This window comes from Eptatretus burgeri, chromosome 8, assembly GCF_056783735.1.
Source record: "Eptatretus burgeri isolate ZD-2024b chromosome 8, Ebu_testis_v1, whole genome shotgun sequence".
Classification (NCBI taxonomy): domain Eukaryota; kingdom Metazoa; phylum Chordata; class Myxini; order Myxiniformes; family Myxinidae; genus Eptatretus; species Eptatretus burgeri.
Window position 1 is genome coordinate 28,827,197 of NC_140968.1, and position 15,189 is coordinate 28,842,385.

Consider the following 15,189-nt stretch of genomic DNA (forward strand, 5'->3'; position numbering starts at 1 on the left):
AACTATTCTGTCCACGCGCGACAGGGTCCGATCGCCGAATTGTCGATTTACCTAAGTATGCGCGTAGACAGGAATGCCGGGGATTTACACCTCGACGGGACTCGTACGGATACGAGCCGTTGTACGCAGCTCACACCGTTTGCGATTTGCCGAGCAGTTGTATATCGCCAAGCCCCGCTGGATCCGATTACTTTATCGGCTATTAAAAGCCAGCTAATATTCCGTTCGTAATAATGGTAGTTCAATTGAGGAAGAGGACGCAACGAGCAGGCGACATTCAAACAAGGACATTTATTTCCCACACGTATTCAAGCATTGAATGGGGGAATGGGGACAGGACACGAGCAGACCAAAGATCTATAGCCGTTATCTATAGTTACGATTTACAGGCACTTAAACAGTTTTACTTATAGGACAAGGCGCCACTGACTTTCATTCAAAAACCCAGGAAAGAAAACAAGAAAGTGACCATGTCCGTGGACCCCGGGACTCCATCCTCCAGACCCCAGACTCCAGCCTCCACTGCTGGTGTCTCCTCCCAACCCGACAACGACTCTCTCTCAAGTCTCTTCCAACAACCCTTCCACCACCACAGTTCTCTCCTCTTCTGCACCACAATTCTCTGCACCACACTACTCTCTGCTCCACACTACTCTCTGCTCCACATTTCTCTGCACACCTTTTCCTGTGTTCCAGTGCCTCTTTATATCCACGGAGCCCCGCCCCCTCTCTCTTCCCGGCGCGCGAGGGAATTTTCCCAGAAGGGCGTTTTTTCTCGGTGAATCGGGCCCATTTTAATTCTCCACTTGGAGGGTTGGGCTCCCACCGCGTTGGCCGGTGTAGATGTTATTCGTTGGGGCGGGGGCCATTGTCTGCTTTCCTTGGACGAATGCAAGGCTTCTGGCAACAATACAGAGCGAACCAGTGGGAAAACCCTGGAACAAAACCACTTGGAACTCTTGGCTCAATGTGCTGAGGTGGAAATGTTGTAGTTAAGGTGGTTGTGATGAAGGTGGTTGTGGTGGTCGTGATAGTGGTGTGGAGATGCGGTTGTGGTTGTCATGATAGTGGTGTGGTGGTTGTTCCAAAATAAAGATAGCAAAAGAATAATGGCTGACTCAAAGATCACAGCCCGGTTACACTAATAAATCCCTTTAGACATCGGTGGGGAAATCTAATCTGAACACACACTTATCGACATAACTGATCTCTGGGAAGCCTGAATGGTGTTCTGTGAATTTCCACAAAATATATATATGTCGAGATCAGGGTCTGCAATCAAGCAATGACTACACCAATCGTCGTAGAGAAGAGGTTTAATGCGCATCAAAAGTGTATACACGAGAGTAGAAAGGCACAGAATACCTACAGTATACCAGCCCAGTCAAAACTCTGGCCCGCAAGCAGTTTGGTTTACTTTATATATATTTTTCCTGCTCATCTGGTTTCTTTGAAAGTAACAACACCCCAGCAAATATTCTCTCCTGGCCTGACAAAGCCTTTATCTTTTCACAAGCAAGAAGATCTGTTATTGATCAGGCAGATCTTTATCACAATATATATTATCGTCTCATTCTGCTACAAGATGTTCCCCTTTGAACTATACCAAAACAGTGCTGATTTATAATTGGACTTCTCTGAGCCCAAGGCTCAAAGAATGTTGTTACAAGGGCCAACAAGAAAGCCAGATGTTCAGCTGCACGACAAAGAGACAGAGACAGAGACAGAGAAAGAGACACAGACAGAGAGAGTGAGAGAACACAGACAGAGTGAGAGTGAGAGTGAGAGTGAGAGTGAGAGATAGAGATAGAGATAGAGATAGAGATAGAGATAGAGATAGAGATAGAGATAGAGATAGCGATAGCGATAGCGATAGCGATAGAGATAGAGATAGAGATAGAGATAGAGATAGAGATAGAGATAGAGATAGAGATAGAGATAGAGATAGAGATAGAGATAGAGATAGAGATAGACATATAGCCGACTGGCTTTGATTACCAACAGTCAAAAATGGTAGCTTACTGAGAGCATTTTAAATGCTTTGGCTTCCTCAATTAAATGCTACATTCAATTTTAAGAAAAGGTAATCCTGTTAATTTGGCTGCTTTCATCTTGGGAGCTGTTCAACAGCTCCACATTTGCCCCTCTGTTACTTAGAAACATAGTGGAAAAGGAACACCACAATTATAGTATTTTTTTAGAGATGGGATCTCGATGGAGCGGCAAGGTGGTAAAAAGGGAGTCTCGTCCAGAAGTGGCCCACTCTTCTGAGTAGCTCCAAGTGGGTCATTACGTCACGAAAGCTCCGCCCGCACTTTCTTGCTTCATAGAAAAGCCCCCCCCCTCCACCATCCCAACCGGCCCATCAAGACCCCACCCCTCTATAGAACAATGGATACATTTCAACAATTATAACTTGAATATAGGTCATGAGGAAGCAAAAAATTACCTTTCAAAAACAACTTACACAAAATTATTTCTCACACACACAAAAAGATACATATATTTTCAACTAACTATGGTTCTTTGTGAACAGGAATATAATTTTTATAAACAAGTCAGAATTAGCAAACAAGAATCTATATATTGTGTTCTTTATGAACCAACAAAAAGAATATCAGCAAACAAGAATATAATTTTTATAAACAACAAGTAAGAATCTATATATTGTGTTCTTTATGAACCAACAAAAAGAATATCAGCAAACAAGAATATAAACTGCAAGCCAGAGTGAAAGAAAATTTTAAAGAAAAGTCCCAACATTTTCCAACAAGGCAATGTTCAGATAACATTTCTTTCCATCTTAGTCATCGGTGTGAGCAAGTCGAGACACTCATCCAATGTGAGTGTAAGCAGTGGGTCAACCGTCCCATTAAGTTCACAGTACTTTTCAGGGTCTATGGGTTGGGGAGGAAAACCAGAGTGAATTATCGGGGAGGGTAGAGACGGCGGAGGTGTTGGCAGCGGTTTGACCACAGCAACCACAGCAGGCTTCCCCAGGACCATCTCCGGTTTTGTTGTTTTCTTTGCTGTAGAAGAACAATGTCTCACGCACTCCCTGATTAGATTTTTAATACAAGTGATGACAACAATCACTGCTATGAAGATCATGAGCCCTATAAACAACCAATGGATTATCCAGGCTCCCCAACTCCCCAATATTCCCTTCAACCAAGATCCCATTGACCATCCCTTGTTAAAATCATGATATTTTGCACCTTCAGCTTTAATTTTTTCAGCCAAATTATCAATTTCTTCTGAATTATCTGGAATGTATGTGCAGCATTCCACACCTATAACCGCACACGTCCCTCCTTTCTCTGCTAAAAGCATATCCAGAGCAATGCGGTTTTGCATCACGGTTGTCCGTATAGCTACCAGCTCGGCACTCGTTTTGTGAAATCCTTCGCTGGTGGTATTAGCAAGCTTTTCCAAAGATGCTGCCAAATTGATAATTTCCCTTGCACTCTTGCCTGCTCCATAAAAGGGGAATGCAATCATGAAAAACCTCTCAACTTCTGAAATGGCTCTTTTTGATCTGACCTGTGGTACAAAGGGTGATTGGTCAGTGATCCGAATCCTGGGCAGTATAAATCCCAAAAAACATGATCCCCTCCATCCCACTGGTAGCCATGAGTATGCCTTATACCCACACACAAAATATGTACCATTTAGGGGTGCCTGAGGTTCAAGCAGGTTATTTAATTCGATTTTTACAGGTATGGTTGTTCCATTAATTCGCCCTTTTATGGTCACCATTTCATCCCCATGTCTAGCATAATACTGGCATGTTGATTCTCCTAAATGGGGTCCCCCCCCTTGTCCTCTAACTAGACAAATCAATCCAATTTGTTTGTGCATGAGCTGAAAATGTGGGGGGTACTTTTCTAATCCCTCCCCCTTCTTCAATCCATCATAATTCGTTACTTTTATTGCTCTTGCCGGGCCCTGTCCCACAGCCTTTTGCTTAATAGTTCTGTACTTAGGGTAATACCAATGCTCATAGTTCGTGCAATTATAACCCCCCTTCTCCCAATTACTTTTTATCTCTACTATTCTACCTTCCACTGATGCCTTCTCTACTTTAGTTAAAACTGGTCTATCTTGTCTACGGACTATGTACCCACACATGTTCTCCCCCTGGAGTGGAACTGCAAACAAGGGTAATCCGTGTTTTCCCATATACGCCATCCTAATGCAATTGATCCCAATGTTTACCTTTTTTCTTCCCTGTGCACCCTGTCACAACCCATTCCTTGTTTCCCCTACCATTGACCTACCAAACATTCTGATCTCTATGACATTCCCAAAATGTCCTCACTATCTGTTATTGTCCATATTATCACGATTATACACATGCTAATCAAACACTGCCACATCTGTCATAAACCTCCAGTAACATTCTTTCTCTTTTCGATTTCCTGTATCCTTTTGCAATGAGATGCGTGAATCCATGATTGGCTTACCTTTTCTTGACAGCTCCTTGGGTAACCAATAATACCTGAAAAAGTCCAGTCCACTGCATCTTTAGGACGTTCCTCCATTCGAACACCCTGTTGTCAAACTCTTTCACAATATTTATAAGCGTCACAAGAGTTAATCTTCATTTATACATGTCCATATATTTTCCAGACATTCTACCAATAATTATATGTACTGTTTGGCCTTGCCCTTAAATTGGCGACCAGGATCCCAGAGCCCTGAGCTCAAGTTTAATTTACCACTAAACGAACCCCAGAGGGCTAACTCAGCCTGTCACTCCTTTAAGACTGGCAAAAAAAAAATGAACATCAGTACACTGGTAATAGGGACACCGCATCAGCAGCACAGTCATGCTCCAACCAGTGATGCACCCAACAGCCCAAAGGCAGCACACACCACAAACATTTGATAACACATAGCTGCTTCCAAAACTTTCGATTTTACAAATTTTCGATTTTCTCCCACCTCTGCAAGTTCTTGAGTGTACCATATTCTCAGCACCTCCTTCTACATCATCCCCCTTTTGTTCGTGCAGCTCATTTTTATGAGCCAAAGCGAGCAAAACCTTTTGGGTCACCACTTTGTTGTGGGGGCTGGGTATCAGCAGCAAGCACGACCGCTAGAGGGAGCAGTAGAGTCAGTTCCACCGACCGCACCCTTCTTTCCCATTCATAAGTTGGTCGTCATCAGAGAGCGTACATAGCCCCACTGTCTACCATTATGACAATACAATGCACAGAGAGCCTTTCCAGGTACGGTGGCTGCTATGATATGAAAAACGCGTTTTTAAAATACCAACCGATGTTGACGTCAGAAGACAACAAATTCAGATCTCAACGTAAACAAAGATGTGAATTCTGCCTGTCTGACCCGACCCATGGGTTCACACCACTACCTTCACCACAGATGCATGTGCTCACCTGCACCCACCATTTGCTCACCCACTGACCCAGATGATCCTGATGGTGCAATTATCCCAATCGCCCCTTGGCGTCCTGGTGTTGTAGACTCCTGTCTCCAGCATTGCCCTGAGGGCCAATCATGCCATCATGACCACTTGGGCCTGGAGGTCCGATAGGACCTCAACCACCAAGAGTTCCACTGCCTCCCGCTTCTCCAGGCGGTCCAGACAACCCAGTGGCTCCCTGGGCACCATCATGAAGCCCATAAGAAGCACATAAGGGCAGAGTCATTAGAATATAAAATAAATGGAAATTGATACACAAGCACCCATACAGGTGCTGCTTAAGGACTGGCCCCCACCAGACACCCCCCCCAAAAAGGGACCCCGTTGGGTCGTTATTGATACTCCCCCTCGGAGGGAAGGTGAGCTGGAGGTGAGAAGCTTCCTTGGACCTTCCTGCCTTGTGCAATCCTTGACAATCCGGCTCGATGGTACTCGAACCTGCAACTCGATACCGCTGCAAGCACCAGGTAGTTAGGTAGCGTTGATTGCCAAATAACTCCCCCACAGGCGCTTGGCACGTATGCTCATCGGAAAGGCCAATGGTGGAAGATAGCCAGGGAGGATGTCGTTGTAGTTTTTTTTTTTTCTTCATATGTGCTCAATATATTACTATCGATTTAACTATTCTTGACTCACACACTTTGCGACATTAAATATCCTCTTATTTCCACAGTTCCCCTACATTGTGCCATCTGTACAGTATACACATATCAGGAATATGCTTTCACCCTCGGCTAGATTGCATACCGCAATTAGCACAGAATCACTTTCCAAGATGTTATTCTCAGTGTACACTACATACCCTGACAGTTATGTCCAGTATCGGACATCTTTCGATTACCACATTTTACTCTAACAGTGAGTCAACCAACACTGCCTAATCAGATATCATCCATTCATCCATTTGGCCCACACTTCTACAAAGCATTTGGTGCTGCCCAAAATAAAATAAAGTATTTTCCTCTGTTCCCGGCTGAGTTGTGTATGTAATTATGTCCACAGCCACAGTTGCGATTTTAACTCATTCTTCATTCAAAACATGTCATGGTAATTGTTTTTAAAATCTGCCAAATTCTCAATTATCCTTTACATGAGCCTAAAGTAAATCCCAACACACACTCCGCACCTCACTTGCACGATTCGTATTTCCTCTTTCAAACCGTCAGAGCACAATGTCTATTGTTTGTGGCTCTTGGCGACTCCTGACTCTCAGTATCCCTGGTTCCTGAGGTTGACTCAGCCTGTCATTCCTCCCAGGTCGGTGAGATTATTTATTCCAATGTGTGTATCGGTGGAGGGACACTGCATGATTTGCACTGACACGTCCTTGTGACAATTGATACTAATCTGTCGCCACGTACTGCACACAACTGACGACTCGAGTCCCGACTCATGCCCATCCTGACAGCAGCTGTGCCCCTGCACGTTCGAGCAGCAGTTTTGTAGCTTAATGTTCAGGGTGCCTGCAATAACTTGCCAACTCTTCGTAAAAAGCATCGTGGGATCTTTAATGTTCACGAACCGATGTTAGCAAACTTTGCAGTGCATGTGAAACACCAGGATGGCAGTTTTAGAGCTGCGTTGAGATTTGAACCGAGGATGCACAGCTCAAAGGGCAGCCATACCTCCAGACTCTTCGGAGGTGCAGGGGGCTGTAGGGGGTTGGCACATTGTGGAATTTACTCAGGGTCCAGCACACAATGGTCTTGTCCATTTGCACATGTGTACTTGCAAACTTACAAGGCCAGGATGAACTGCTTCGAAAATTTACACAGCACCCTCGGCACGGCCGATTTCAATGCGGCCCAGATGTTGACCACACTCGTGCTTCGTGCTCCATCTCCCACACCGTACAGCCCTCCCTCCTTCGAGGGCTCCACACACGGCTTACTTCGTACATTCAACCACAGATGCCTATCACAATTGATTGTAAAACCGAGCTCCTCACAATAATGATGCAACCAACCGTGTTGATAATTTTCCGTGCCTCACTCGGTTAAAAAATATATTTCTTTTCCAAAGCCTCTCCCCGTATTCAGGAAAACTTCACGCAGCCCGACTCTCCCAAACAAAGATCGCGCACAGCCCGCACTTCACAGCAGGGCACCAACACATTGAGCACGATAACCCGCTTTTATGGTCAATTTTAATCCAAATAATTTATCCTGACAGATCGAGGCTCATATAAGGACAACAAACAAGCTCCTCTGTCCGCTTTCGTACAAAAAACTTGATCGCGCCAGGCAGAGGATTAATGCTCCGTGACAAGGTCTGCAATGGACGCGTGTTCAAAGACCACTAGTCATCTCCCCCAAAAACATTTCTTCAGCTTGCCGAATGTCTTTGTCCTGGTTCTTGGATGTCATTGTTTCATTCACCGACGAGTGAAGACACAGCACGCCTCTGGGCACAACATGTGCACTTCGACACAGCTCGCCCCCACCTTTTATCCTACCCCTCCTTCCTTCGCACCTTGGTCCCGCGTCTCTCCCCATCCACATCCACAACAAACTGCGGACATGCGTTCGACCCACACATTACTCACGTATACAAATTAATTTAAACACATTTCAGAACTATTTGACTCTATATTAAATTACCTTTTATTTATATCCAACCGCGATTAAATAATTCCCAATTCAATTCGTGTTGTATGGACTCCTAGACTTGGAGATTACAATGAAGGCTTTATTCGGCACATCTGCCACAAATTCTCCCGTTGACTCGTTTTTGAGTCGTAAAAAAAAAATAAAAAAACTCTCAAAGAGGAACACGACCCCGACCTTTACCCTTCAGGCAAGACGCACACATTCCTCCACTTCACAATGGGGGGATCCTTCCCTCTGTGGGTTATCATTCCCACCCACCTTCCATTTCCACACATCGTTTTCACGAGCAGCCAAGCTTCGTCTGCTGTTCTTTCAGAACTTCGCTTTAAATTTCCAATTATTATCACATCAGAACTAATCTCAATTCCTGTTCTTTTAATGGATATTTTACCGATTTTGAGTTGGCTGCACTGTAACCTTCCCTTCCGCCTGCGTTTTTCCGCCACCTCCTCACCGGGAAGGCAAAAGTCGTGACCAGCGACCTCGTACCTTCCAGGTTTGGACACAACCTCGACGGATTAAGGAAACCCTTAGATGGGTAACCTGGTATTCTCTCTTGATTTCCCCGCTCTGTGCACTGCAGTTGCACAGGTGGGGCAAGGTGTTTTCTCAACTTATTCTTTTAATCTTAACACTTACAAGTTTTCTTTTTTGTTTTTCCAACATTATTTATTTGTCATGCTTCTTCCCGAAACATCTTACACGCTTCAAGTTTGGTTCGGGCTTATTCACAAATGCATATCTTAACCAATCTTATTCTAGGAATGCATATGGGTACTTTTATATTCATTCATAGCATGATTCCAATTGATCACATTACCTTGGTCCATAATTTCCGTGACAGCTTTATTTTCCCACTTTCCCTGAATCATTTCTAGAGTATTCTTGGACTGGTCAGTGTTTTGCCTGGGGTGGTCTTGGGTTGGGTTGAGTGTCTTTCACACCTTTCCACGAACCCTCACACTCCCTTGCACACCTTGCACGTCCTCAATCTCCCACAGAAATACCTTGTCTCTTGGAGATTTCTCAGATTACCCTCCCAGGGTTTGTACCTTGCAATCTCCCCTTTAGACATTGTTCTCCAGGGATTTCTTAGATGAGCCTGTAAGCATCAGCTGCAACCCCCCCTGCGAACACTTAACCCCCCGGGGGTATCCTTCTTTTTGATGCGCACAAAGCTCCCTCTTTTCTCGTTCTTTTAAGATAAGTACAGATCACAAAGAGCAGCGAACCTGTATGTCCCAGTGCGAGAAAAAGAGACAGTTCTTACCTTATCTTTAAGCCGGCCGGCTGCTGTCCTCTTTTTGTCTCACCAAGCAAGAAGTTCCCCTCTCTTGCTCTGTTTTTACCCCCTTGCCAACTACGCCAAAATGTCGAGATCAGGGTCTGCAATCAAGCAATGACTACACCAATCGTCGTAGAGAAGAGGTTTAATGCGCATCAAAAGTGTATACACGAGAGTAGAAAGGCACAGAATACCTACAGTATACCAGCCCAGTCAAAACTCTGGCCCGCAAGCAGTTTGGTTTACTTTATATATATTTTTCCTGCTCATCTGGTTTCTTTGAAAGTAACAACACCCCAGCAAATATTCTCTCCTGGCCTGACAAAGCCTTTATCTTTTCACAAGCAAGAAGATCTGTTATTGATCAGGCAGATCTTTATCACAATATATATTATCGTCTCATTCTGCTACAAGATGTTCCCCTTTGAACTATACCAAAACAGTGCTGATTTATAATTGGACTTCTCTGAGCCCAAGGCTCAAAGAATGTTGTTACAAGGGCCAACAAGAAAGCCAGATGTTCAGCTGCACGACAAAGAGACAGAGACAGAGACAGAGAAAGAGACACAGACAGAGAGAGTGAGAGAACACAGACAGAGTGAGAGTGAGAGTGAGAGTGAGAGTGAGAGTGAGAGAGATAGAGATAGAGATAGCGATAGCGATAGAGATAGAGATAGAGATAGACATATAGCCGACTGGCTTTGATTACCAACAGTCAAAAATGGTAGCTTACTGAGAGCATTTTAAATGCTTTGGCTTCCTCAATTAAATGCTACATTCAATTTTAAGAAAAGGTAATCCTGTTAATTTGGCTGCTTTCATCTTGGGAGCTGTTCAACAGCTCCACACATATATATATATATATATATATATATATATATATATATATATATATATATATATATATATATATATATATATATATATATATATTGTTGCGGATTTCGCGCCCGCCGGCGTGCTGACGGCCACGTAACTCGAATCGCGGCACGTCGCCCACCGGACGGACAATCCAGTCGTGACCCTCTCGGACTAACGCCGGGAACCAGTCACGGGTGGACCTTTCGGTCTCACCGCGATCGAGCCAATCAGCCCCCGCGTGGGATAGGGTTGCTCGCCAAATTCGACCTACCTAAGTACCCACGCGGAGGGTAGACCGGGCGATCGCACCTCGCCGCAGGTCGACTTCGGACACGGGCCACTTAAGCGACCCGTTCCGTACTATCAGAATAACCGAGCGGTGTTATCGTCGACCTCGACGGTTCGATTAATTATCGGGCGTATTCAGCCCACTACCAACCCTTTACGTGAAGCAAGATGGGGATTCAATAGAGGAAAAGACGAAGCGAAGCGGGAAACAGTTCAACACAAAGCACATTTATTCGCGGCACACGGGAGCACACATATACAATTCCACCAAATGCACACAGAAAAGACACAATGTAATTTACACAAAAAGCAAATGTAAAAGCGAAAACACAATGCAGAGCTAATACCGACTACCGAGCACACGGCAACACTTATACAATTCTACTTCACAGACGGCGCCGACAACACATACCCAAAACCAAGGAAAAGAATACCCTCAAGGATGAGGCGGGCCTGAGGCCGAGACCGGGTCGCGCCTACCCGTCTGGTGATGAGACGCGGAGCGGCGATGGCGCCTCAACTCCGCGGGCCTCGCGGACGGTGTCTGGTAGGGGGTGGGAAAGGGGCCCCCTTGGTCGCACTATCTCAGCGCGGGGGGGAACAGGAGGGGGTTGCTGATGCTCGGGGTATAGAGGATTTTTATTATCCCGCGACGAGCGTCTCCACCTCGGCCAGGTCGCGCTGTCGGCCTCCCAGGGGTGCAGCTCCCTGCACGACGCGAGCACCCCCTCGTCCGCCCTCGCCGCCTCTCCACAGCTCCGTCCCCTCCGTTCCGACTCCAACGCACACGACGACCAGTTCCTTCCACCGCCCGCGAAGTCTTGACTCTCTGTTTCCGACTCTCCTACTCTCCTACTCTCCGCCTCTGGACTCTCCTACTCTCCGCCTCTGGACTCTCTTACTCTCCGCCTCTCGACTCTCCTACTCTCCGCCTCTCGACTCTCTGGACTGACGAACACGGTCCTTTTATCAGCCCCGTAGCTTCGCCCTCTCATCTTTGACCCCCTCCCTTCGACCTTTCACCTCGCTCCCCATTGGCCCGAGAAAAAGTGGGCGTGAAGGCTTTTTGATCCATAAATTTGCATATATCGATCGCCCTGGGGGCGGGGCCACCCGCCCCTCGCTCACCGATTGGACGGCAAAAAGTGGGCGTGTGTCGTTTTTGATCCGTTTTTGAAGCACAAAATCCGTGATTTTGTACACGCTGTTCGGCGCGCGCCCTGCACGAGTCCAACACCGGTACCCACAGTGGGGCAAGAACGGTGGCGATGCGACGGTTGCGAGGTGTGACGGGAAGGTCGTGGCGGTTGTGGTGAAGCGGCGTTGTGGTTGGTGGTTGATGTTGTGGTTGTGGTGGTAATCATGGCGGTTGGTCCAAAATAAAGATAGCAAAAGAAAAACGGCTATCCTGAAGAGTCGCAGCACGCATAAATGACATGTATTCCCACTAGACAACGGGTTTGGGCCTAACTACACATGTACTTACCGAGATACCTCACCTAAGGGACCTGAATGGTGGTTTGCGAATTTGGTAACCACAACAATATATATATATATATATATATATATATATATATATATATATATATATATATATATATATATATATATATATATATATATATATATATATAATCAAGTTAAGATTGAAATAAACATGTAAATAAAACAAATGCAGCGGAAAATAAACAAAAACACAAGTTTTACTGTTTAATTTTTTTTAATGAAATAGCAAGGTCGGCAAGGGTAAACATATTGTTACGTTTGAGGGGGGGTATGCATTCAAAGGGTAATTAGGATGTTTAATTAGGTATGCCATGCTGTTCGAGTTTACCAGCATCTCGATGTAATAAGTAGCAATTCAGTGGTGATAAGTTGTCTAGTAAATGTTCATTTCTTCAAGGGGGAAATGATAATTGTCACGTAATTAGATAGGGACACGGGATAGAGTAAGTGTGTTTGCGTAAACCCCTTTTGGTATTCTCTGGAGACTGGCCGTGACGTCACCGGACAGTGCAGCGGATGGCTCCGCCCCGTGATCACGATTGGCAGAAGGCGACGGCGGTGGGCCAATAAACGGCTCGATTGGAAGTGACGAGGACAGTAGGATAAAAAGGTTCTGTTGGGGTCGAAAAGAAAGAGGAAGAAGATCTGGACAAAAAAAACATCGTGTTTTTTGGTGTGGAGGCTGTTGCGCGGAGAGCATCCTTGTTGTTGTGCTGATTCGATCGTGTTCTTCATCGTGTCTTGCAGCCTTGCTGAGCCTCGTGCCTCACCTTGGTTGGCTCTGGGGTTCTGCTGGCTCGCACTACGGGGTCGAACGGCGGGCGGACCTGCCTCCCTCTCCTGCTCGCAACTTGGCGCCAGAACTGGTTCCCTGGCGGCAGTGAGCGGACTTGGGCCGACACCAGGAGGTCGACAGCACCACGGTTTCTCCTGCCCCCTTGAAGAGAGCAAGGCCAGCTCGTCCGACGCCGATCCAGGGGCAGTTGCGTCCACACCACGGTCCAGCCTGACCACCAGAAATAGCTACGTTTTTTGTGTGTGTGTGTGTGTGTGTGTGTGTGTGTGTGTGTGTGTGTGTGTGTGTGTGTGTGTGTGTGTGTGTGTGTGTGTGTGTGTGCTTGGCGCCTTAGAGGGATTGAGAACTGTATATTCATTGGAATTGTCTGTGTTTTTCCCCACGCCTGATCCCACACCATCCCGTCGAATCACCCCGGATCCCTCTTCTTGCCGAGTCTTGTTATTTCTGGTTAATAATAAAAACAAATAAACAGCATCAACTCAGTGAAAAGTGACTCGTGCCACCTTCCTCGTCCCGTTTGCGGTAGAGAGATTAGAACCGCCATGTTTGTGTTATAAATAAATAAACCGCCTCCATCGTTTCGGCTCATTCTACGTTGGCGGGACTGTTCAAGTCCCGTGGACGTCACAATATTATGTACTCTGCTGTAAATAGAAAACACAAGACTTTGCTCAGGATGATAATGATGCTGGTAGCTGGGAGAGGGTGGAGGTTAGAAAGATGTGGATGTACAACTTGTGATGTGTGTTCAATCATCGGGAGCATGACAGTCGCCTGCTGGATTGCTGTCGAGAAGAAGGGTAAGAAGATCCTTCGCCACCTTTCCTTGTACCACAGGAAGGTACGAGATAGCATCCTCTTCCAAAATAATCCCGTCTCTTCGGCGTTGAAAACTTGCTCCGGCATAAGTCCCTTCGCCTCGATTAGTTCCAAGAGCTGCCATGGTTAAGTTGGAGGCTTCGGCCCAGGGTGCCTCATAGAAACTGGTAAATCTGCAATTTCTCCCGTATCACCAATCCACTCAAAAGGGGTGAATTGCAATGGTTTCTCCCATACTTTCACACACTTTCACATCCTGTCAACGTTTCTCACAACTGGATTTTTTTGCACATCATAACCTTTCTCTTCCTTTTGGCGTAATTAATTTTGTCCATCGCTTTATGTTTGGGCACCATTATTTTCTGTTGTGTGGCACCGAGATTTATCGATCTAGTTTTACAGGATTTCCGTACATCATTTCCTGTTTGATGACGATTTATTATTAAAGTTAGCTTCATTCCATATGCTGGTCTGATTACTACAATTAACGATGCATGAGAAATAAGTAAAGGCTTCGTACTCAGACAGGAATGCAAATAATGACTCATCTCTGCTCAAAAACCACGAATGGCCAAAATGAAACACCGCAATAACGAAAATGGAACACAATAGGCTGCTCGTGATTGGTCGAAACCCACAATATATAAGGGTTTACTGTGAACAGTTTCACACCTACTCCTGCATGTTGAGGTAAAATACATTTTGTGACCGAATTACCTGCTAACACCTCCACATGTACCCCACAGGTGGGGTGTACACATTCTGACATTTCAACATCGAGTACAACTTTGCCTTGTTAATAATATGTGCGAAATGATTTACAACATTGTTCAGTTACGATTTATCATCAAATACAGTAAGACCCCGACATTCGCAGGGGATATGTTCCTGAAAAATTCTGCGAATATCGAATTTGTGAATGTCGGGGCATTGATTCAATGGGAAAAGTGGGGATATATATATATTGTTACGGATCCGGGGGTGGGGGGGCTCGGACGAGTGCGTCAATCACTGTCCATAACCAGTTTGGGTTTTCGCACCCTACTCTTGACAGCCAAATGTAACAGATTCAGTGCCACCCTCACCACCACAGTCTCCGGGGTTATAATGCCGGCTGGTTCGGCACAACCTTGGGTTACACGTATCGAACCACGATACCAAAATACACCTGCACTTTGCCAGCTGGGGGAATAGACCCCGGTTACAGACTGGTTTTGTCAGAGACCGAGCAGTGTCTACCAGTCTGTAACCATTTTCGTTTTTATATCCAAATCGAGCGGATCGTTCCTCGACGCGGCACAAATTAATTCAAAGCGGCAACTTCATGCGAATCAGCCAGATTTATTGGGGACATCGGGGAACATGACACAAGCAAAGCATTCACGACAATGTTATAATTAATCTTCAACCCGTTCTTAACTCGGGAGCTACGGATTATGGGTTTCGAAGGGGACTGACGAGATGAGCCTTAAACAACATGCAGACAAGACATGGAAAGCATGCAGACAAGACAGAGTACTTGGTGATGTTTCATGGACGAGAGGAAAGTGTCAAAAGCACGAATGTGGCTCGT

At 45.6% G+C, this 15,189-nt stretch overlaps 1 protein-coding gene and 1 long non-coding RNA gene across 3 annotated transcripts in view; one reads left to right on the forward strand and one right to left on the reverse strand.

Annotated features, from left to right (window-relative positions):
• LOC147021412 (radial spoke head 10 homolog B2-like) overlaps positions 1-15,189 on the forward strand; it is a 66,915-nt gene that overhangs the window by 37,459 nt on the left and 14,267 nt on the right. Inside the window, exon 12 of one of the 2 annotated variants that reach the window (XM_085891326.1) lies at positions 12,746-13,464. The exons of the other annotated variant lie outside the window; for it this stretch is intronic. Coding sequence (XP_085747452.1) covers positions 12,746-12,882 — 137 coding nt within the window. The 3' untranslated portion in view covers positions 12,883-13,464. Of the gene's footprint in view, positions 1-12,745; positions 13,465-15,189 lie in introns of those variants that run through there. 2 annotated transcript variants of the gene reach the window in all.
• LOC147021413 (uncharacterized) lies at positions 1,302-9,322 on the reverse strand. Its single transcript, XR_015060786.1, has 2 exons — positions 4,948-9,322; positions 1,302-4,501 (listed from the first exon to the last, which is right to left on the reverse strand). It is a non-coding gene; the product is annotated as an uncharacterized LOC147021413 (long non-coding RNA).